This window comes from Schistocerca piceifrons, chromosome X (assembly GCF_021461385.2).
Source record: "Schistocerca piceifrons isolate TAMUIC-IGC-003096 chromosome X, iqSchPice1.1, whole genome shotgun sequence".
Classification (NCBI taxonomy): domain Eukaryota; kingdom Metazoa; phylum Arthropoda; class Insecta; order Orthoptera; family Acrididae; genus Schistocerca; species Schistocerca piceifrons.
The window spans coordinates 71598707-71623715 of record NC_060149.1 but is presented as its reverse complement, the minus strand read 5'-3'; the positions used below and the strand labels follow the sequence as shown (position 1 = coordinate 71623715).

Here is a 25009-nt window from a genome sequence, read left to right as displayed (position 1 = left end):
GTTGATGTAGAAGTAGTGCAACTTACAGGGCACTGGTTTGAATCATATCTTTGCAATTATTTATGATTTGATATACTGATTTTTCAAATGTTCCATATTTGTTAAATATTGTAATATGCTAGAAGATTTCATGTATGTGTAAATAGGAACATTCTGTTGAGGCAGACTGTTCATGTCCACCTTTATGTATGTGTATATCTGTGTAATGTGTTAGTTCTTTTTGAAGACACTGCTCTCATAACTGGTACTTCATACTGGATTGTACATGACATGGTTTGATGGTGTCACTGGGTACCACAGATATGAATATTGCTATTACTCCAATAAGGCCTCTCAAAAGCTGTCACCTTTGTCGACAAGAATGAGTAGAATGGTTACAAACAGTACATTTCGCCTACCGCATGCTTTGTCAAGGTACCAATGGACACAAAAGTATCAAAAAATTACATGACCATCAGGCATGCAGCATTGTTTTTCGAAAATGCTGGCCAGTATCTTACAAAATGGCTAAAGCTGTTTGACTGTGTCACTAAATCCAACAAGTGGGATGTTATGATATGTGTTGACAATGTCTACTTTTATTCTGATTGTACAGTTCAGTGTGAGGTCTGAGAGCACTGAGAAAAATTGAAGAACTGGGAAATATTTCAAACAGAAATTACAAAAACATGTGATTACAACCAGCTGCTGGTGTACATACTGAAGAGCAGCAATAATTGGACCTAATACCAAGGGAGACTACACCATCAGAAATGACTGGTACTGTGTCACATAGTGAATCCAAATATGTTGGAAGCCAATAAGTTTCACAGCTAATGAAAGGCGTGGCAGAGGAAGTCTATAATGCACTTCTTTTGAATGATCTCATTGTTACAGAGGACTTAATCGAGTGTTACCAGAACATTGAGGAAATACACCAGAAAAGTGCAGACTGAAAAACATGCTACAGACTTTTGAATGTTGCATTGATGACAATAATGGAAGACTATCAGGACCCCACTTTTGCTGGCTCCACTGGAAAGCTTATATTTGGAGAACATAGGACAATATAGTAGTATGTCACTATTCTGGACACCTTGCATGTAGAATGCTATTTTGAAGGAGGAGGAGGAGGAGGAGGAAGAAGAAGAAGAAGAAGAAGAAGAAGAAGAAGAATGTTTGATGACTATTACGTGAAAAGACATAAAGCATTTATGCAATCCTGTGCGTGCCAGACAGCTACAGCTGATATGTGAGATGAGATCATGACTGCACTCTAGATGAAGTTGGTCCCAAATGCTCTCCAGTTGTTTGCTATCATCATACAGTGTCAGCTGCTCACCCACTTGCTGTAATCAGGAAATTTAAATTAAGTGAGGCTGATACAGAAGAAAGTCCTCCTTGGATGACATTTGCCGTGATATAAGGAAATCTCATCATCTTCATTAATGACTACCAATCTGTATAGGCATTAGTCAAATCTGGGCTGTCATTTTCTGTGATATCAAATGCTAATCTCTACTAGCTGAAGAGGACGATGTTCTGAAGTTCAAAGACCATTGTTCTCAATGTTGCAGATGAAAGATATGTTCAACAAACAAGAACCTGTGTTGTGTGACTCAGTAACAGTGTGAGAACACAACCCTTCAAATGAGTATTTTTACCAGAATACAGCCATAATCTTATCCTTGGAGGGGCTTTTAGCCTGCATCACAAGAAGTCATAGGCTATGTAAGATTGGAGTTCCAGATTAACTAAGCTATTGAAACAAGTCCATGTGTCAATGGTTGCTCTGGGCGAATGTCTGTTATTGAAGACACACTTATACCATCATTATAAATGAGATAAGTGCTGATCAGCAATGTGGACACTCAGCTAAATTGTGAAGTCCTAGTTGATTGAAAAAAGTACTAAGCCTCACAATATAAATCTGGAGTGCGATGACAATCATAACCCTTACAAGTGGACAAGGAGAGCCTGGGGTCACCAGTTGCCATGAACAGCTGATCCTAGTGGTACATACATAGGGACTATTTAACCAGTCCAGGAATGTCAGATCAGTGCCATTGACAGATAATCATGCTGCGCTAGCATTGAAAACTATGAACTGGGGAAATCTACTACAGAATGACCAATAGGTCCCAGGTTTACCATGGAATAACGTCGGTAGGTGTTGGCCATGCTGAATGAATTTTTGGGTGTATTCAGGTCCATTGTGGAAACGAGGTAAAGCAGACAAGCCAGTGTGAAGCACTGTATGAATGATGGGTATCAACACCCATCTGTCAGCACTCATATAATGTTTCTCCAGCTGAACAACGGATAATACAGAATGAAGAGGGGGGACTCGCTGCAAGATGTTCAGCCATCGGATTGTCTCCTGTGACCATTGCGAAGAAGGAAAACAAGCACATGGCATTTTTTCATCAATTAATGGTGGCTGAACAACTGTGCTGATGTGTGTCGATGATGATGATGATGATGATGATGATGATGATGATTGGTTTGTGGGTGGCTCAACTGTGAGGTCATCAGTGCCTGTAGAACTTCCCAATCTTTACTCAGTCCAGTCTTGCCACTTTCATGAATGATTATGAAATGATGAGGAAAACACAGACACCCAGTCCCCGGGCGGAGATAATCCCCAACCCGGCCGGGAATCGAACCCAGGACCCCATGATCCAGAGGCAGCAACGCTAGCCACTAGATGATGAACTGCAGGCATGTCAATGATGCAAGTCTTTATATGAATCCAAAGAAGTGCCTCTTTGTCACCCAAGAAATGAAAATCTTGTAGCATCTAGTAAACAGAAAAAAAGAGCCTGCCCTGATTCAGAGAAAGTAAAAGTCATGACATGTTTTACAACTTACTGAAGCATTTGTGATGAGATAGACTTACTTGAAATGTTCTTTTATGACAGATGCTTCATAAATGAATCAGATGCATGCATACATCTCCAGAGTACTCTCCAAGTCCAAGAAGAATTATTCTGCAACTAAGAAAGAGTGCCTTACAGTTTTTGGACAATCATTTAGTTATGACCTAGTTCAAATGGTGCTCCATTCACTGTTGTGACTAACAGTCTTTCTTTATGCTGACTGTTGAGCCCGAGGGCTCCATCTGGATAATTGGAAAAATTGGCACTGAAGGTCCAGGAATGCCATATCACTGGTAATATACAAAAATAGATGCAAATGCAAGTATGTTTACTTCCTTTTGTGGAATACATTGCAGTGTACCTCAGTGAGAGGTTATCTATTGTTAGTACTGAAATAGTTTACTTCATTATAAAAATTTGTGTAAGAATTATATTGTTAACATTTTCTTTCAATTAATTTATGAGCCTCAAATTTCTTTTGTATTTTATTGCTTTCAAGGAGTGATTGTTTTGATGAAGAGACAAGGATACGTAGGTGCACAGAGGATTTCAAAATGTGTCTGGATAAATTAAATAATGCCATCCACCTGGAAGTGGAGGCACATCTCCAGGCTGCAGTGAATAATACCATTGCCAGTATCCGGTACTTCAGAGTAGACAAGAATGGACCACGAATAAAACAAGTCTCTCTCAAGAATCCATTAGTTCCAAGGTGAGTGAATCATACAAATATTTATTTTCTATAAATTGAATGCATTTTCTCTGCAGGCATTCATGAAGTATATGTGCTGTAATGTACTGTACACATTACCTGAGATGACACTGAAAATAGAAATTGTTGTTTTTGTATTAGTACAATTACATGATCTTATTATTACTACAGACTTTATCCATATGCATGGACTTGTAGTTCATGAACTTTCTTTAAGACATTATGACAGAGTCATCATTTTCTTGTGTTCACTGTTATTATTACTGTTTCAACTATGAAATGATCAAGGGTTAAGGATACAGAGCTTTTCTGGCTCAATATTATGTAAAAATCAACACCTATTTCCTTCAGGCACTGTTTATAATGTATATGTTTTACAGAGTTTTTTTGTCAATATCAGGTAATGCAACACACTTGTTAAACAAATCAGAAGTATTTTGAATATTTTTGAACCTGCTTAGGGTTATTAGAAAAATTACACAGAAATTAATGCATTTTTTTCCCAAAATGCTTCCTCAAATTGAGGTACCATTTAATCCAATGTCATACTTTTGAAGGAGGCCAAATTTTTGCCAGATATGCTTGACATGATGGCTGAGGTACTAGTCCTATTTAATTCCACCAATTGTGTATATTACAAGGATAAAAAGTATCACATCTTAAATTTTAATTTTTACAAGTTTTTTCCTAATAAAAATGTTGTTTTTCTATAATTTAGTTGATTCTGCAATAAAGCTTAGGTCTACTACATAAGTATGGACTATTGCAAGTTACAGAAAAAATTGGAGCAATGTTTTATAAACTTTAGGAAATATTTGTACCTGAGTTCTGAAAAATACAACTTGCAGGGAATTGCAAATGAAGATATGAGTCGAATTAAGCTGTGCCTCAGAACATTCCTGAAGTATAGTCTTCATCCTGCAGCATTTCTTCATCTTCAAGCTTCCTCTTGGCATTACTTTTAGCTCTTCTTGCTTCTTTGGTTACTTGAAGAGTGAATCTTTCAGCTTCATGCACCCATTGTCTGTCACATGCAAGCAATTGATCTTCCATATTAGAGCCGCATTTTGTGCCTAAATTGCTCAGGGCTTCCAACCTTCCTATCACTCCATCATTGAAACATATCCTTGCATCTAGTACACCAGCTTTTAATGTATTTAGTCCTACAAAAATTTCTTGGATAATCTTTCCCACATGCATTGTTCAAAACTTTCATTTGTATTCTGAGTGCTCCCATGAAGACATTTACTAAGCAAAACAGGGTCACTTAGGTCTCTAAAATTTGGTTTTATTTCCTTCATAACAGGCCCAGGAAGAGAATGCTTATGATGCTACATTTGACCACTTTCTTTTGCTTTTTGGTAACCAGACCAAGAATCTGCTCCTTTAGAGCAAAGTCTGCAAACAGGGTGGTCATCTGTGAACAACTTATGAAAGTAGGTGGCCCATACAGTTTTTCTCATTGCTGTAACATCATTCAGAGGTTCAGTTCATCTAATGGCCAGTCCATAATAGGTATGAATGATGTGTATTTCAGTTTCTGTCAGCCTCGGCCAGACAGAGATTGTCAGATAGCAACTTTCCTTTCATTTCTCTTCATAGCTTCCTCAATCTAGCACCCATCCTCTTTTGCACATGCCCACAACACTCCAATTTTGTTACCAAGGTGTTACCATAAACATTGAACTCATTAATTTTATTGAAAGCTTTAGAGCCCCCATCGCCTAGGTACTTCGTATATCTAACGTTATAAATGGGCACCAACCTCTGAAATATTTTTAGAGCTCCATCACACTCCATACCTCGACTGTAACCATTATAATTCTTAGAACACTGATGTTCAATATGTCCTTCAGTGTTACCATGGCAGGTGTGGAAGTACTTAGATAAGCACTCAATGTCAACAACTTTTCCATTCTCCAGAGACGTAGCACACAACACCATTCAAGGAATGATGTCCTCAATATTGCCATGTCCCAATGTCCCTGGTTCCACTAGTATTTACAGTTTCTTCTACTGCACATTTCATAGATATTTTAGACACAGCAGTCAAGGCACCTGAAAGTATTTTTATGTACTTGCTGAACCTACTGGGAGGAGGAGGAAGAAGAGCCATCAAACCACAAAACATTTGAACAGCCTTTTTTTCCTTTTCCTATTACACTCATTGCATGCACTAACTTCAAATTCACATCATATGAATTATGCTCAATGTTTGAAGTCATTTTTGAGGTAGATTTATTGCAGGATCTACAAAGAACATTTAATTTTGACGCTAAACTCTTCCTGCTACTTTGTTGTTCAGTTATTTCCAGACAGCCTACACCATAACATCGTTTACATTTCACTACTTCCTTTATCATAGAAGATAAGATGCCCACATCAACAACAGCAAATCCACTACATACAGCGTCATTGTTAACACAAAAATTTGAATCACCTGGAGGCGTGCCATGTGGGAGTTTCTTCCCTGAAAAACTGATACATAAGTTACTTTCAACAGTGTGGCTTGCATTGTTTGTGAACTGGTTACCATGCAATTGACTTTTATTGAATTTCTTGATTCGTGGCATAGTTCATATTTATTGCACACTGAAAGATATGTACTTCCACAAATATATGTAGCACTGTGGCACGTGAACAAACAGCTTCAGTGAAACAAAAGTAAATACTAGGAAAGATAATCATTTACAGACACTAGAAACCTGCACTATTACCAACATATACAGTGTATCATATGTATAATTGCTGGAAACAGAAAGTTCACAGTTCTTTTCAAAATAATACTGGTTTTTGTAACAGAAATAAAGGGGACGTGGTGGGATACATGGCTGTAACTTTAAAATTTGGTATATATAGGTCATTTTTCCTTTGAAACCCTATGATATATATATATCAATGTAATCAGGAGAGACTATAGAATTTAATAAAGTCATTTTTTTTAATTTTTCCACCAATTATAAGTACCCTGTCCTTAAGTTTGACATCCTAAATTCATTTAAGCTTGAACATTTGTAACATTATCTAGTTCATATATGTTAGTATGGTAGACAATTATATTATATTGTTATAACTGACAAAACTCAATGGATGTTTTCTCTTTTCGTTAGGTATTTTACTGATTATGGAGCAGCTAACAGCTTAAAAGAATTTGAGGATATTATGTACTCAGCTGATGCGTGCTATATTATGGCCCATAATGGATGGGTTATGAATGATGATCCACTTCGCAATTTTGCTTCACCAGAAAATAATGTTTATTTGAGAAGAGAACTCATTGCTTGGGGTGACAGTGTTAAATTAAGGTAAAATCATCACACTAATTATTTTAATTGAGTATACAATAGTATGCTTCTAATACGTTTTGAATAAAATGATGAAAATGACTTCATTACCTACAGTTTGCTTGCTGATACAAAAATTTCCCTGTTTGCAACATTTATGTTATTTTGCATTGAAAAGTCAGTGACATAGTGATTAAACCTCTTTTGTTTGTTTACCAAAAGTAGAACAAGGTGTGGTAGGTACCGTACAAGGAACAATGTTCACATGTGGTTAAGGAACACATCTAATTACTAACAATGTGATTACAATGAAACACTCAAAATAGTCTTGAAATTCGTAAGTTCTGAACAGTGTCACTTGCTGGCGTGGTTGGTGCTGAAAGAGGTGTGGCACATCAGGGAAGGTGGACGCTGAGCAAGGTGGCAGTCTCATCCCTGTGTTTCACCAGCATGATGATATTCCGCCACATAGCAGCGGTAGAGGTGGTGTGACGCAGGTGTTTCTCAAAACTTCATGGTATGCATCATCACATGGCATTCTGTAGTGGTGCAGGCACACATAAGGAACCAATGTTAATGCCGCAAAGAAAAGATAGAGACTGGTCAATGCTAGGTCAGTGGAAGTCTCGCTATGGACCGAGCTGTTGTTATCTACCTGTAGCCAATGACCGTAGTATGCAGGTATTCAGACTCGTGGCAGGATTGACAGCTAGGGACAGAAGTAACACATGAAGGAAGAAAACTGCTGCCTTAGCAGAGGGCCGTTGTGAGCTAAGGATGTACAGAATTGCTAAGACAGCTGTATGGTGAAAGGCCGCCACAATTCGAAAACTGATTTATGCTTAAACAAAGAAAAGTGACTGGTTGCAGTTTTCTGTATTTATATACCATCCAATATCTTTGACATCCTTCTAATGCTATGCCTTAGAACATATTTTGAGCTCAAACATAAAGAGGTACCTTGAACAGAATAAAGTCTTGCATGTCAACCCACATGGGTCCCGCAAACATTGGCCATGCAAAACCCAACTTGAGTTTTTCTCACATGACATCCTGAAAGTCAAGGAGCGAGGCAGTATGTTAAATGCAGTATTTCTTGAGTCTGAAAAGCATTTTACCTAGTACCAAACCAATTCTTACTAACAAAAGTATGATCATAGTGTGTTTTAAATGATAATGGTGACTGGATTGAGAATTTCTTGGTAGAGAGGACACAATATGTAATCTTGGATGGAGAATCATTGACAGATGTAGAAGGTGCCCCAGGGTAGTGTTTTGGGATCCATACTGTTCATTTTGCATAATACTGACCCAGCTGACAATATTTTTAGTTTTTAACCTCCAACATGATGCAGGAAAAATTGATTAGCAACTGCAGTTTGTAATTCTATTGAAGTTGCAATTAGAAATTTTCTTTATTTGTGGTTACTAGTTTTGGACATGACGTACATTATCAAACCATCACCTTCATCATAAGTATTCAAACATAATACGACCAGTACATTTGCAAACACTCACAATTAACAGTCACAAGTTACATGTTCAAAATCATCTACAGCCACTGCTTTTTGTCTCATGACATGTGCTGCTGATAGCATGTTTTAGGTGATTTTGTACATATTACTCATGATTGTCAGTTGTGGCTATTTCCAAATGTACTCAGTGTATTGTGTTTCAGTACTTAAAAGGAAGATGATGGTTGGTAATATATGATGTGTCCAAAACTAGTCACAGCAAGTAAAGGATATTTTCTCATTGCAACTTCGACAGAATTACAGATTGTAGTTTTCATATTTACCCTAACCTCAGACTTTTTGAAGATGATACAGTTATTTGAAATGAAGTACTGTCATATAAGTACAGTGCAAATATTCAGTCAGATCTTGACAAGATTTCTAAGTGATGGGTCTCAAGTTGAGAGTTCACAGAGGAAGTGAATGGGTGTTTACATGAAACAGTCATTACATTCAAGCTTTGTGACACTACCACATGCTAGTTCAATTAGGCTTACCTAGTTATTTGGATTCTTTGGTAGGAACTGTACTTCCCTAGCTAATCATGACAATTCTACGAACCCACATGGTGCATCTTTAGACATCCAACCATCTTGGTTCTGAAGACCCAGCCTGTTAAAACTACATTGTAGAATTGGTGTTGGCATGAAAAAAAATTATGCCAAGGAAAGTAACAGGGTACAGCTTTTGACTAATTATGTCATTCCTGTAAAAAATATGGCAATAGGGAATGTTCTGTATGCAGAAGGTCTAGAAAAATGGCGGGAACTTAAAAATTGATAAAGTACCAGTGCAAGGAAGCTCTTCACCTGGAGATGGCTACTTCCAGTTAAGTAAGCAACTTGAGGACCTGTAAGAGATGTGGAGGATATTCAATTAAAATTGATTTAAAGAACACCTGGAACTATAACAAAAGTGTTATTGCATGTTGATACCCAATGGATTTAATGACAGTAGACTTGTGGCAGGTAATGATACAATGAGGAAAGTATCAAATATAGTGATGGAGATCAGTGCAAGGTAACCTTTAGTTCACTAGTCCTGTCAAAATAAAATAAGTTTGGATTCATTAATCATAAACTGAGGTTGTTTGTTCAAAATAAAACGAGCTGTTTTAAATACCAGAACCATTTCCCTATTGCTCTAACATATAAGGGCAAGGTACACTATGCTCCTTTCCAGCTGTCTGAACAGCTTTGTCAGGATAACTATCAGTGTTTAGAGTGTCAACAACAAAGAGTGCAGCTGTGCTTTCTTGATGTGCTACTGTACTTTTATCAGGCTTGTGAAACTGCCCCTAGAAATAAACAAAACCAGTACTTCACATTATGCCACTTGCATCTGTTTTTAATTGAATTTGACTGACTGGAAAACTTTCTTGGTCTATGGATAAAAGCAGGATTGATTCCTTCTTCAGAGAATGGACAGCACATTGAGTGTGGAAAACTTTCTTGGTCTATGGATAAAAGCAGGATTGATTCCTTCTTCAGAGAATGGACAGCACATTGAGTGGTTAGTGAATGTGGTGTTCTCTTCTGTCCCTAGTGGGGAAAAAAACTGGAGCACTTGTATGACAACTATTATGAATCCTAGTATTGAGGAAGTTCATGCTTTTGCTATGTAGATAGCAGCTTGTAGGCATACTTTTACACCTTGAACAGGCTGAAGAATCTACTTGGATGCACATCATCCTCAAACACCTCCATATAGGGGCCTCCTGCAGACATCTTCCAAGTTGTATATGGTACTTCTTTTTACAATAATTATTTAAATAAGTCACTGAAGTCTTGTGAACCAATAATCCTTGAACCAAAGGATTGATGTCACGCAAGAATTTATTTCAAAGACACTGTTTCATATAACACACTGCTGATGGAAAATGCAACATCCTCAAAGACAAGGACACTTTATTTACAAGTGATGTGATAGATAGTTCACCATAGTAGGAATATATGATAACAAGAATGAGATTTTCACTCTGCAGCGGAGCGTGCGCTGATATGAAACTTCCTGGCAGATTAAAACTGTGTGCCCGACCGAGACTTGAACTCGGGAAGGTAGGAGACGAGATACTGGCAGAAGTAAAGCTGTGAGTACCGGGCGTGAGTCGTGCTTCGGTAGCTCAGATGGTAGAGCACTTGCCCGCGAAAGGCATAGGTCCCGAGTTCGAGTCTCGGTCGGGCACACAGTTTTAATCTGCCAGGAAGTTTTATATGATAACAAATTCAGACTGAATGAAATACATGTCACACTAAAGGGTGCCCAAACAGATGCATCAGTGCTTAGAATACTCCATTTGGTGACAATGCAGTTGTGTATTCTCACACAAAAATGATCATAAAGATGCCAAATAGGATCCTGCTATAGGTTGTCACAAACATCTTCCACCTTTAATTGCAATTTGGCAATTGTTCTTGCATGCTCTGGAAAGCAAGTAAGTTCTCACTTCATGTCCAGTACGTGTTTAGTTGACAAGAGATCTGGTGAATCACTGACCATGGCTGTTGTCACACACCACGAAGATCACATTCCATTGCAGCAGCCATATGTGGATTTGTATTGTCCTACAGAAAAAGTACATCACTTTCCTGTCAAAGAAATGGAAGTAACATGGAGATAACAACATGTGAAATGCAGTGTGCACTGGTTACTCCTCTCTGCAGAAGCACCAAATGTGACGACAAGTTGTAACTGATGATCCCACACACCATGAAGTGTAGGACAGGATGTGTGTCAAGGACAAATGTACTCCAGAATAGGGCACTCACCAGGTCTATGCAATCATTCACATACAGACAGAACCTGCTGTCATCACAGAAGACAAAAGAGTGCCATTCCACTCTTCAACTGACTCTTTCAAGACATCAGAAAGACTGTTCTTGGCTGTGTCATGATGTCAGTGGTAGCCTAGTCAAAGGTACACATGCTGGAAGCAGCACACACTTTCTCTCCCACATGGCCACCGATGCAGTTACAATGTATTTTGTAAATTTAGTTAAATATCTTTATAGCTACTTTCCTTTTTGGTTTCCTTTAATTTTAATCCACTTATCATCATTACCAGTAGTTGATCACTTCTCACAGCACATCCCAGGTGAATTAAAACAACTATGAAGCCATTCTGATATTGTCTCCTGCCATTTTCTAGTTATATTTTCTCTGTGGTTGATGGTTAAAAAAGCACTGGTGATGTAAATTTAATTTCTTTGGGGAGATTCCACACCCTTGTCTTGACGTTCACTACCTCATGCCAGGCCCAGGTTTTTTAACTAGTTTCTCATCCTTTCCAAGAACAACATATTCTTTGTCCTCGCCTTTTCTCACTACTCAGAGGTGCAGCACCATATATGCAACTGGTAGGCATTATCTTCACTAACACTTAGATCCTTCATATCAGTTCATATATTCATCACTCATCTGATTTGAGATCTTCCTCTCCTTCTCCTCTTTGTAACCATGGAAAGTACTTTTTCATGTCATGGCCATCAGGCAGGTATTTTTGTTATGTGATATTATCTCAACCTGGATTCTGAGAGTTTTGGAGATGACTTCATAACTACCTCTCATGAATTCATTATGCACTTTCTCTCTCAATATTACTGCTTCCACCCATCTTGACATGAACATTTCTGTTTTTGAAACTTCTGCTTGTGAGTCATTTTTGATGCCCAGGCTATCACTGCCATAAAATAGCACTCTTCTCACATCTGTTTTATAAATTTTGCCCTTGGTTTTTTTTGAGAATTTGCATCACTCAGAATCTCTTGCTGAAAACAACATAAAATTTAAAGAAATTAATGTTCTTGAAAATTAATCACTAGTTCTCTGCAAATGGGCTGTATTGCACAAGAACTGGCCACATCATTAGAAGTAATTCATGAGAGTAAATCACGAAATGAAACAGAATATTCTAAATTTTTAAATGTTTGTTTTGATAAGAACTTTAACTGGAAGTCACATATCTGAGCTTAGCAGCTGCCGCTTTACAGATAGTATCAGATTTTGGAAAGCTAGTGCCATCCATATTCAAAATTTTATTGAAAAATATGAGATTATTTTGAATAGTGAATTTGGTGATTTGTAATATGTAGTCATATTTTCTATATTTTAATGTCATGTATCACATACTAGTTTACTTCACAATAAATTCCTAATTATTTTCAGATATGGTGAACGACCCGAGGACTGCCCATTCTTGTGGCAGCGAATGCAAGAATATGTAGAACAGACTGCTCGTGTATTTGATGGAATACGGTTGGACAACTGTCATTCAACTCCAATACCAGTTGCAGAAGTAAGAGGCTTTAGGGAAAAAGTCTAAATAATTCAAGCAGTTTGATATGGTTTCACATAAATTAATCAAGCTATATAATTGTAGTCAAAAACAACAAATGCAATAAAATGAAACAGCCAATAGTTCCTCAACTCTTAAAAAAAATAATGTTCTGATAAAATACCACAGGTTGTGTAACAGTTTATTTATTTGACTAGTTTTGCTCATCAGACCAAAGCAAGGTTTAAAGCACCACTCAGCACCATCATTAACACAAAATAGTGAGAGTTGCATCTAATGCCACTCATCCCACTTTGTGTTGAAAAAGGTGCCAAACGGTGCTTTAAACCTTTGCATTGCCATGAGGGCAATGAATATCTGAGGACGTCTGTGTCTGATGGGAGAAACTCGTCAAGTAAATCAAATAATATGCTGTCTGTGGTGGTTTATTTGTATGCTAATTATGACTGTCACTGTGTCCCTAGCAGACGATTCTTTCATTTGCTCATTAAGAAAAGTTGGTTAATATGACACAACTGAAGAAAATATAACATCAGTTCTGTATAAATATCTGTGCAACTTCCAGCATAATGTGAGCAGGAGTTTGCATGTAAAATGTCCTCTTTTCAATCCCACAAATTATTTCATGTTGGATTTCCTACAATAAGTTCTTTGCCCATTTGCTTCCTCAGATTCTCATAAAATTGTGTAATTTGACAATCACCTGCATTGTTGACAAAAAAAAAGGAATGTGTCTGAAGAATATAGATGGGAACTCCTTTTTAAGCCAACAGTTCATTTATGATTAGATGGCTTATATTATTATGATTACACAGATTTGGCAGGAATCATCAGATGTAACAGTTATTATGGTGACCTTTTTTTTCATTCAAGATGCTACTGCTGTTGGTGCAGGCAGGAAATACAAGTCTTCTGTTAGAGTCAACTTAGATTATTCAAAAACTGAGTATATTCCCCCTTAATTCATGAGGTGCACCAAGCTGTATATATCAGTGCCAAGGTTAATAATGTGATTCTTTATTTTTCATAAGTCTTCAATCCAGCTATGAATTGCTGCATGGAAAAAATATGTGAACACACAGTAAATCAGACCAGTATCCAATTAGACTGAGGCTTTCTTAACAAACAAAACTTATCACACTCTTCTCAGTTGGGACACGTCATCAAAAGTGAAGGTAGTAATGTATGTATGTTGAGGAAGTAATCATAACTATTATTGTTCATGATAAATATAAATGACTTGTGGTATCATAAGTTCCCTGAAGCCATTTGTGAATGACATTGTGGTATATTAGACGGTCGCATTGTTAGAACATTATTTGAAAATGCAGGAGAACTTGCAGTTATCTCCACAGAAACTGTCAGCATCTCCTCAGCAGAAGTATATGTAATATAATGCACATAAAAAGTGTTGTAACTGTGGCCAGGACGGTCGCGGGGTAGCGATGACGGAAGGCGCGGCGGGACCCGCGGAGAGGCCCGCGAACAACAACACAACGGAAGAGGACGGACACGACCAACGTAGGACGTAGCAAATACAACAAGACTGAGCAACAGAGTCAGAAGGAAACAAACTCGTACATGAACCAGGAAGTAAGCAGTCTAGTGCAAAGCGAGGTGTAAACCAACGTAAGCGAGATTAGACTGACTGGCTGAGCGAGTGGCCGGCGTTTAAGTATGCTATCGGGGGGGGGGGGGGGGGGGGCGCTATTGGCTGCTGGGACCCCTTGTTCCACTGTGGCGCCCCCACTGTAAAAGCGGGCCAGGAGGCGTGCACTGCCACAGCTTAAGGCGCGATGGTACAGTGACCTCTATGGATCTTCGACATCCATGACTTCTGGTGCGGATTTAAATTCCGCGGCGCGCAGTACCAGAAAAAGGAATAATGAATCTTTTTGCTACTCGTCATCGGTCACTGAATTGAGTTACAATTATTGAATATATGTCAGTGTTCATCTCAGATATTTTATGTTGTTGGGAAGTTAGGTAAAAGACTGTAATTCCATGGCAGAATGTGAAGTACATGTAATCAATCCATAAAGAAGTTTATTATGAGAATCTGATATTCTTGAGTATGTTCACCAGTCTGTTATTCTTACAAAGATGAACTCATGGAAGATGAGAAGATTCATAGAATATTTGCACTGGTTCATTGTCAGGTTTTCAGATGATGCCACAGTAATTCCAAAATGATCATCGTGACAAAATTAAAGAAAGTCATATTCATGCATAGGGCTACTTGTAGTTGACAAGCACACTGGGAAAAAGGTACTGGTACAATACAAATCCTCCAACATGGACTGTAAAATCACTTGCAAAGTAAAAAATGTAGGTGTAGGTGTAGGTATAGAGCAGGCAGCTCACTTATCACAGTGACACACAGCATTCAAGAGTAATAGGTTCTCATGAAATGCGATAACCAGTTACATTCAGCAAGGGTCCTCTTTGTCACAAAATAATTTGTAAATAACACAAGCACATGCCAGCTGCAGATAAGAGATGAAAAATTTTAATTAACATCGAAATCCCTACAAATCCACACTCAAGAATGTAACTTTACACAAAAATAACATAACAATGGGACTAAGTAGATTATTGATTTAATGTTTATCATGCTATACACAGTATTTATATAGAATGTACGAGTCAATATTACAATTTATGAAAAGCTTTTTAATTACTTTGTTAAATTTGTTAAGTAAATTTAAAAAATAACTGGACAGCTTGCAGAAACTTTTGTGGCCCCCTATTTGATTCTCACACATTCTTAGTTTTGCTTTGCTCCTGTGGTAAAGTTGTCAGTTAGAGCGAACACTTTTGGAAGTTGTGTCACACTGCTGATGTTATTCTCTGAAAAATATTTCATAGCTAAAACAATGTTTCTAATGCTAGTTAACAAAAAAAGAAAACTGCTCAAGTAATACCATAACAAGGGTGGGGGGGGGGGGGGGATATTTCTAACTATGAATAAATATATTTTCCTATGTAAGCCTTTATATTCAGCATATTATTATACATAAGCACGGAACTGCTATAACCCTGTATGAAACACCTGGATATGTGCTGCAGCACTAGGCTGCCTGCACTAGGCTGCCAGCAGCAGCTGCTCAGGCCAGCCACCAGAGGCAACCCACGATGGGTCACAAGACTAGTGCATACAGCATGATTATTGCCATGCTTCCTAGTGTTGCCCTCCTCTATATAAAGACAGTGCAGCCAGTTCTCCTTTTCAGTTTGTGTTGTTATATTTCTTGTACTGTTTCTATGTTTGTTGTTTACTTGAATGTGGATCAATAAACTTTGTTCTTGGTGGCCACCCTATTGAGTCTGTCTAGCATTATGGCACAATTGACAACAAGGATGGCGTTTACTCCCTTGTGCTCAGTCTATTTTGATGTTCCATCATTTCTCATGTCTCTGGGGCAGTCCTCAAATCTCTCCCTGCACAGCTCCAGGCTTCTACACTGTTTGTGTACCTGTCACCTCTTCCCACTTGCATTGATGTGCCCAAAGACTGGGAGGTTTATGAGAAATGGCTTTGGCAACACTTCTCTGCTTTTGGTGTCACTAATACAAAAACATATAAGGTTTTGTTCCTTTCTTGATTTCCCCCAGATTTACCAGTTGTGCCAGTCAGCCCCACTCCAGGAGCCAACATTACTTTCATTCAACAAAATGTGACTGTTGTTGACCAATTGTCACTGTAAATGCACATAGCACTGCAGCACATGTTGAGTTCTTTTTTGGTTGAAACAGCCCTTCCTGTCCTATTGGGCATGGGCAGCCAAACTCCATGACCTCAGTCACAAATGTCAGTTTTACATTAATTACATGGTCCATGATGCCATCATTTGGTTGGCATCTGACAAGGAGGTGTATCAATGAGCGCTAAAATGTGACAGTACATCTTTGCCTGAAGTTTTAAATATTGCTCAGTCTTTTGAGGTATCTCATGCTGCTGGTGATCAAATTGAAGCTTGGCATGACATTGCTGCAGTGGCTCCTGTTTTCGATCATCAGGCATGACTTAGTTCTTGAGGGGAGGACAAAATAGCAGCTCCACAAATGTGGCCTCTGTGCCATACTGGACAGCAATATGCCAAATAACAACCACAGCAGCCGTAGGGCTCAGCGCTCACTTCTTACTCATTCTGTTTCATGCAATATGACAAGGCTGCATGCCCTAAATATTGGGCAACTTGCAACAACTGTAGGAGAAAAGGACATATATCATCAGTGTGTCATTCCCAGCCCTCTCCTGCAGATATGGTCATGGATGTTAATTGTGTGTCTCCAGTGCTTATGAATGATAAAGAACTGTTTATTGACGTGTGAATGGTGGACAAAGTGCTCTGACCACAAGTGGACACACATGCAGCTGTGACATTGCTGAACGCATAAACTTATGTCGACCTGGGATCTCTGGCATTGTGTCTGGTTACTTGACATTTGTTGAGTTACAACAAGTAGCATTTTCCAATTTTGTGGCAGTTTGTGGCTCCCACTGTGTATAAACCTGTGGTTCATTCCTTGACTTTACAGGTAGTAGATGATGCCATCACCAACACCGTGTTTGGTCTGGATGCTTTCAACCCTTTAGATTTTGCATTGTGGATGCAGTTCACCCCATTTCTGACCAGGTCCATTGGCACAGTTAAATTCTCTGTGTTGAGTTCTTGTCTTTTTTGGATGAGTTAGATTTTTCCATTATCTTTACAGCCCCCTGAAACCTATGGCCCAGCTGCACTTTTTCTCTGTGCATCCTGTTCCAGTGGCCTTGTGTGATCAGGTGAAATCAGAATTGGACAGGCTAATATAATTGGGTGTTATACAGGCTATTACTTCAAGTGAGTGGTTTACGCCTCTCATTGCTGTTAAAAAACGAAATGGGCAGCTTTGCCTCTGCGGCCACTTTAAAGTTACTGTTAATGCTCAATCTACCATTGACACCCTGTGCCCTGATAGCACAAGTTATTGGCCAAACTCGCTGGGGACCAGTTTTTCTCTAAAACTGATTTAGCTGAAGTGTATTTACGGATTCTATTGGATGAGGGTCCAAAAAGCTCCTTGTGATCAACATACCCTTCAGGTTTACCAATATCCTGGCCTCCCATTCAGTGTGGCAAGCACCCCTGTGATTTTTCAGTGCTTTTTGGGACAATTGCTAATGTATGTTCTGGCATGCATTAACTACCTTGATGACATCATTGTAATAGGTGCATCCACAGAAGATCATTTACACAACTTACACTCCTTGTTTGCAGTCTTACATAGTGTGGGGTTGAAGTGCAACTTGCCAAGTCACACTTTTTCTGGCCATCCATTGTGCATTTGGGTTTTGAGGTTTCTTGGGATGGTGTAAAGCATTTATATCATCATGTCACATCTTTCACAGCTCTGCTTCATCCTTCACAATGTCAAAGAACTCCAAGCATTTTAGGGAAAGTTGCCTATTGTGACAAATTCATTCGACGTGCAGCCACGTTGTGCCATCCTTTGTACAAATTCCTCCACAAGGATGTTCCTTGTCAGTGGATGCTGGCCTGTGACGATATGTTCATGCTGTTGAAATCTAAATTGCATTCTGCTCCTTGTTCGGCTGCCTTCCATTGTAGCCACCCCTTTGAGCTTGGCTATAGATGACTCTCAGTATGGCCTTGGGGCCATTCTTGCACGTCACTTTGAAGACAGTTCCAATTGTTTGATAGCTTAAATGTCACGAACACTCAACTCCTCTCTACAGTACTGCTCCCAAGTTGAAAAGGAACTACTTACTATCATCTATGCCCTCAAGAGGCTTCATGTATTCTTGTACGGATCTAAGTTCCACCTCATTACAGACCATGAGCTGTTGGTTGCATTGTTTAATCCTTCAACTCTGTTGCTGAACAAAGCAGCACATTGCCTGCAGTTTTGGACCTTGCTTCTGTCGTGTTACAACTATGAAATACATTTTCGGCCTACTATGCAGCATGCCAATGCACTGTCCTGGCTTCCAATGGGGCTGGATCCTACTTTTGATCAGGATGAGCTCCTTTGTTTTCACTTAGACATTGAGGTGCAATGTATAGTGGAAAGTTTTCCTATTATGAGTTCCTGGATCACAGTTGCTGTTGCTACCAATCCTGTTTTGTGCCACACTGTTGACCTTATTCAGCATGATTGGCCAGACAGGCCTGCGGGCAGGTCTTCTGATCTTTTACATACCTATTTTGCCCCCCCCCCCCCCGCCCCCCATCACCCCCTTTTGGTGTTTGGTGCTGATGGTCTTTTAGCTACAGATGGGCTGTTACCCAGGGGCAAGATCCCAGCTGCTCTACAGTGACATGTGCTTCAGTTCCTACATCAGTGACATTGAGGAGTCTCTGGTACCAAATCATCAGCTGGTCAAAATGTGTTTTGCTCTGGCTTCAACATGGACATTGTGCATGTCCAAGCCGCAGCTACCATGGGAATGTGACCACATTGATTTCGCGAGACCATTCCTCAATTCTTACTGGTTGTTGATTGTGAATGCTTTCTCTAATTTTCCGTATTTTATCTGCTGTCGTACAGTTCAGGCCCTTTTAAAAAAAAATTTTCTTCTGAAGGACTACCTTATACGCTTGTGTCGGATAACAGTCCTCAGTTTGTGTCTCAGACCTTACACAGTTCCTTTGCCAATCAAGCCATTCACAACCTGCACTCTCACCTGCTCTTCTGCCACTGGTTGGGCCAGTATCCTTGATCCTTGGATCCTTCACCACCAGTGTCCCTGGTGCCCCACCCAAGTGGCCATCTCCCTCACCAACAGTGCAGTTCCATCATATTGAGGACCCAGATGTCATGACACTGCCAGTGCAGTGCTCTTATCGCCAGTCCTTTCTTATGGTACTTTGAAGGAGGGTGGGGAGGTGTGGGGGGGTTGGGGGGGGGGGGGGGGGTGCAACACTGTGCATGCATGTTTCCACAGGTTTGCCTCTTCCACCCCAACTTGCTAGTTCTGACCCAGAATTTCCTACTGTTGCCACTGTCATCACCTGCAGTGCCTGCTACAGAGGCCGTGGATATGTCATCAGTCACCCCAACCCCCACATCAGAATAGCAGCCTTCCCACAAGAGGGAATGCAACACCCGGATATGCGCTGTGGCACCAGGCTGCTGGTGCAATACACTTCAATTAGTCTGCCCATGGCAGCTGCGTGGACTGGCCACCAGAGGCCGCCCATGGTGGGTCACAAGGCTAGTACACATGGCGCTACACCCACAGCACCATCTACTGGAGCCCTCCTCTATAGAAAGACAGCACAACCGCACTCCTTCTCAGATTGTGTTCTACTGCTTATTGTACTGTTTCCATATTTGTTATTTACTTGAATGTGGATCAATAATCTTTGTTCTTAGTGGCCACACCATTGATTGTGTCTATCACTATGACAGGAACAAACTGTGAGTACTACTACTTCAGCTCTGAATGACCAGTTCAACAGATTTTATTGTTTACATCAGTTTGAAATGTTAGTCTCACCATATTTTTACCATCATGATTGTGAACATTTTTTCTCTGCAATGATTATTACTTTAAAACTGCTAGAATTACGTCTTGAACATACCTGTGCACTCTTGAGAATACACTGTGCACCCCTTTATGACAAGAACTTAATAACCTTGCTGTTAAAAATACTTGTCTATAAGAAATTCTATTCAGATGTAATAAAAATTTCTGAACATACATTCAAACATTTTATTATGAGACATATCAAGAACACTAGTACGTAGGACTAAAACTTCTTCAGTAATGTCTTGTAGTATGCATTAAACAAAGATGAAAGAAATCATTAACTTAAAAACATCATGTTATTTTGAGACAGTGCCGGACATTCTACATACTTTATTTGTATATTCTGTGTTTCAGTATCTTCTTGATGCAGCTCGAAGAGTTCGTCCTGACTTGTATGTGGTTGCTGAGCTGTTTACTAATTCTGACCAGAAAGACAATATTTTTGTCAATAGACTTGGAATCAGTTCACTCATTAGAGGTAAATATTTCAACAGCAGTTGAAATTGCATAAAATTACAGTAATATTTGTTATGTTGTTTTTAAGAGAAGACTGAATCTCAAGTTTTGGGAACCTTATGTTCCAATTAGAAGTGCAAAGAAATAGACAGAAGAAAATGGGCTGATGACTGAAAACTAGAAGAAATTGAAATGTCACCTACTAGCAAGGTAAAGAATGATCTGCCATTTCATGTAAGTGTAGATAAATACAGTGGAACTGAAACCAAGTATGGGGCATGCATGCCTTCTCCCCGTCCCCTACTTCCAACCCCCTACCACCCCCATGCACACAGACACAAACTTAGAACAATGCAACATCAATAAATACATACTCTGCAAGCCACCATATGGTGCGTAGCAGAGGGTACCTGGTAAATGACAACATGGAGTGATTAGTTAGTATGGGTAAACCCTGTAGGGAAATAGTGGCAGTAAAACTGGGTGGTCTGCTGTAAAAGTGAAATGAAATAAAATATTAAAATGTGTGTTAGCTAGAGAAAATAGAATAATAAATGCATGAAAACTGTTGAAAACAAAATGATGGTTTGTAAAATGTAGATGCAAATGAAATCTACACTCTGGGCTGTAATATAATTCAGTGGCATGGAAATGTGTATTTGTATGCCTGTGCTTGTTGCACATAGAAAAAATTGCCTCTTATGTGATATTGCTCCACACATACCACATGAAATAATGAAGGAAACAACGTGTCTAACCCACTGCTAGCAGCCTAGTGTCCCATATCAGATACACAAACAATTTCCTTAATTGTCTTTCAACCATCCCCACTCCATTATCTCCTAGACTCCTACTTGTCATTGTTGATGCCACATTCAATTACAGGAACATCCCCCATTCCCCAAGGCCTTGTTGCTGTCAATCACTAATTCTCACAATGTTCTACCAACTCCAAAACCACATCATCATTTCTTACACACTTAACAAACTACATTGTTATCCATAATTTCACTTCCTCTGAGGGGAAGATATCCACAGCATGGCCATGAATACCTTCATGGCTCTGTCTATGCCAACTTGCAGATGATTCAGCTAGATAAAACCTTCCCAGCCACCCAAAATCCTACCCCATGTCCGGTTCAGTTCCATTGATTATATCTTTATGCTTTAGTCCCAGAGCTAAAACACACTATCATCATTCCTGAACAGTCTCAACACTTTTTCTTCCATCATAATCACCTGATCCTCCTCAGTCCTGCATGCCATTTTTCTCATTTTTCTGGATGTTTACCTCTCCCTCTCTAATGATCTTGTAAAAATATCTGCCTATATTAGTCCCACTAACCCCCAACAGTACTTCTGTTTTGATAGCTGCCATCTATTAAACACTAAAAAAGTCTCCCATATAGACTGGCTACATTTGTGATTTGTGATTTGTGGTGATGAAAAATCTCTTGCCCAATGTGCTCAAGGTCATACTGAGGCCTTCCTTCAAACCTAATCCTAAAACAAATCTCACATGCTATATCCCATTTACACCCAATCCCCTGACTGCCACTTTGAACCAGCTGAAAAGGAGTATCCACTCATCACCTAATGTCACCCTGGACTGCAGTAACTAAACCACATCCTTTGCCAGTGTTTCGCGAACCTATCGTGGTGTGCAAATATGGGGAATGCCCTACCCTCAGTCCTTTCTGCCTTCCCAGAATGATGTATCACTGACAGCACAATCTACAAAATATACTGGTTGATCCTTATGCTACACCTACTAGCAATCACTCGCCACATGGGTCATATCCCTGTGGTGGACTTAGGTGCTGCCCTATTCACCTGTCCAGCTCATCATATACCAGTCTCATCACAGGTATATCCTATCGTATCAGAAGCAGGTCCACCTCTGAAAGCACCCATGTCATTACCAGCTCTACTGTAACATTTGCAAAGTCATTTATGTGGGCATGACCACCAACCAACAGTCCATCAAATAAATGGCCACCCTCAAACAGCAGTCCAGAACAGAGTTTATTGCCCAGTGGCAGAATACACTACCAAACACACCGTACTTGTCCTCACAGGTTCCTTTGCAACCCATGCCATATGGATCTCCTCTCCCACAGTGACAGCTTCTCTGAACTGTGTACATACAAATTACTCTTGTAACACATCCTTTGATCCTGCAGTCCTCCTGGTCTCAGTTTGTGCTAGCCCCAATTCCATGCTCACTTCTGTACGTGTCTCCATACAGTCTGCCCCTTCACTTCACTTGTTCTACACTCACACCCTTCTCTCCACAATCTCCATCTTCCTTTGTTCTTTCTTCCCCTTGTAGTCCATTCCTCCATATTGTTATGTGCCACTTGCAACTCCCATTGCTGCCTTCAGTGTCAACTTACTGGTGTCATAGTTCTGTCCCTTCATCCCTTTCATCTAAACTATCAGCCACCTTTCCCTCCAACCCTCCATCCTGCTGTCTGTCTCTTTTGTCCCCTCGCCCACTCCACGAGATACAAACCCTCACCCAAATCAAGCTGCAGAACCAGTACTAAGTAGTCAACCAGGAAAAGGTAGCCATGTATATATTTATTCTGTACTAGGTAACTCTGAAGAACATCATTGTCCAAAGGCTTAGCAATGTTTTCAGTCTTGTTTATGTGCCTACTAACCATTTAGTTATAAGATGAGTTCCTACCTTTACTTCTTTCTAGTAATTATATTCCACCAAGGTCTTTCCTACGTCTACATCTACATTGATACTCTGCAAATCATATTTAAGTGCCTGGCAGATGGTTCATCGAACCACCTTCACAATTCTCTATTATTCAAATCTCATACAGCGCACGGAAAAAGCAAACACCTATATCTTTCCGTACGAGCTCTGATTTCCCTTATTTTATCATTGTTGTCATTTCTCCATATAGTAGATCTGTTACATTTTCCAAGTGTCCTGCCAACAAAATGCAGTCTTTGGTTAGCCTTCCCCACAACATTCTCTATGTGTTCCTTCCAATTTAAGTTGTTTGTAATTATAATACCTAGGTATTTAGTTGAATTTATGGCTTTTAGATTAGACTGATTTATTGTGTAACCAAAGTTTAATGAATTCCTTTTAGCACTCATGTAGATGACCTCACACTTTTCGTTATTTAGGGTCAACTGCCAATTTTTGCAACATTCAGATACCTTTTCTAAATCATTTTGCAATTTGTTTTGATCTTCTGATGACTTTATTAGTCAATAAATGACAGCATCATCTGCGAACAACCCAAGATGGCTGCTCAGATTGTCTTCTGTTATTATATTGACAGTATTACAATAAGACTTGAGCTGTATACATATATCTTTTATTCAGATGTAGCATAAGTAAACTTACATTACCAAAAATGTACCCAGAGCTATGCTTGGTTCTTTTTTGTCAAAAAATGGGAAGATAGATGATCAATATGTCAAATCTTTCACTGTGCAGCAGATGTACATTGCCTGAAATTTCATGATAGGTTACATATATATACCACTCCTGTCCTCAAGGCAAAGGACCACATTTCTGCCCCAGTCCACTACACAGTTTTAATTTGTCAGCAGATTTCAGACTGAAAAGGAGGATATTGCTTTCTTCCATCTCATTTACACTGTGTTATCTACAGTAATAACACATAAAAGCTCATCTAGTCCTTTCTTCCCCTGCTTCTCTTCTTGTCACAGTCTATTAATGATTACTTTGTACTTCCATTTTGTGTCATATACTTATCTTCCAAATGTTTGGTGTTATTGTAACTCTCATGATTTTCTTTTTGGAGGCTTGAACCCAGTTTTCTTTATGTTCTGTAAAAGTATATTTATCAGGAATTTATTATAGTGTTAAAATAACTTAAATTATCATTATCTGTAAATACACACTGACAAAAAAAAACTCTCAGCACATTTGTCTAGGTAACATATTTAAGTAATTAACACTGCACGTTGACAGGTAAGCATGAGAAAAGTCATTGCAAATGTGAAATGCTGGTACATTAATAACCAGTTTATCTGACAAGAGTATTGGCTGCAAGCATGCAAAGATACATTCATTGTATCCTGTGTCAGTTTAAAGAATGCAGTTCCATGCCTGTTGCACTTGATTTCTCAATACAGGGCTGGTTGATGCTGATTGTGGATGATGATGAAATTGTCATCTGATGATGTCCTGTACATGATCAATTGGAGGCAGATGTGGTGACTGAGCAGGCCAAGGCAACATGTTAGCACCCTGTTGAGCATGCACAGTATGTAGGCAAGCATTATCCTATTGGAAAACATGCAACCCCCCCCCCCCCCCTCCCCTTCCAGTGGAATACTGTTGTGAATGGCAGCA

At 39.3% G+C, this 25009-nt stretch overlaps 1 protein-coding gene across 3 annotated transcripts in view; it reads left to right on the top strand.

Annotated features, from left to right (window-relative positions):
• Positions 1-25009, top strand: part of LOC124723211 (glycogen debranching enzyme) — a 211486-nt gene that overhangs the window by 116624 nt on the left and 69853 nt on the right. For all 3 annotated transcript variants that reach the window (XM_047248399.1, XM_047248398.1, XM_047248400.1), the window contains exons 8-11: positions 3358-3570; positions 6681-6875; positions 12533-12662; positions 20557-20680. In XM_047248399.1, the coding sequence (XP_047104355.1) occupies positions 3358-3570; positions 6681-6875; positions 12533-12662; positions 20557-20680 (662 nt within the window). The remainder of the gene's footprint in view (positions 1-3357; positions 3571-6680; positions 6876-12532; positions 12663-20556; positions 20681-25009) is intronic.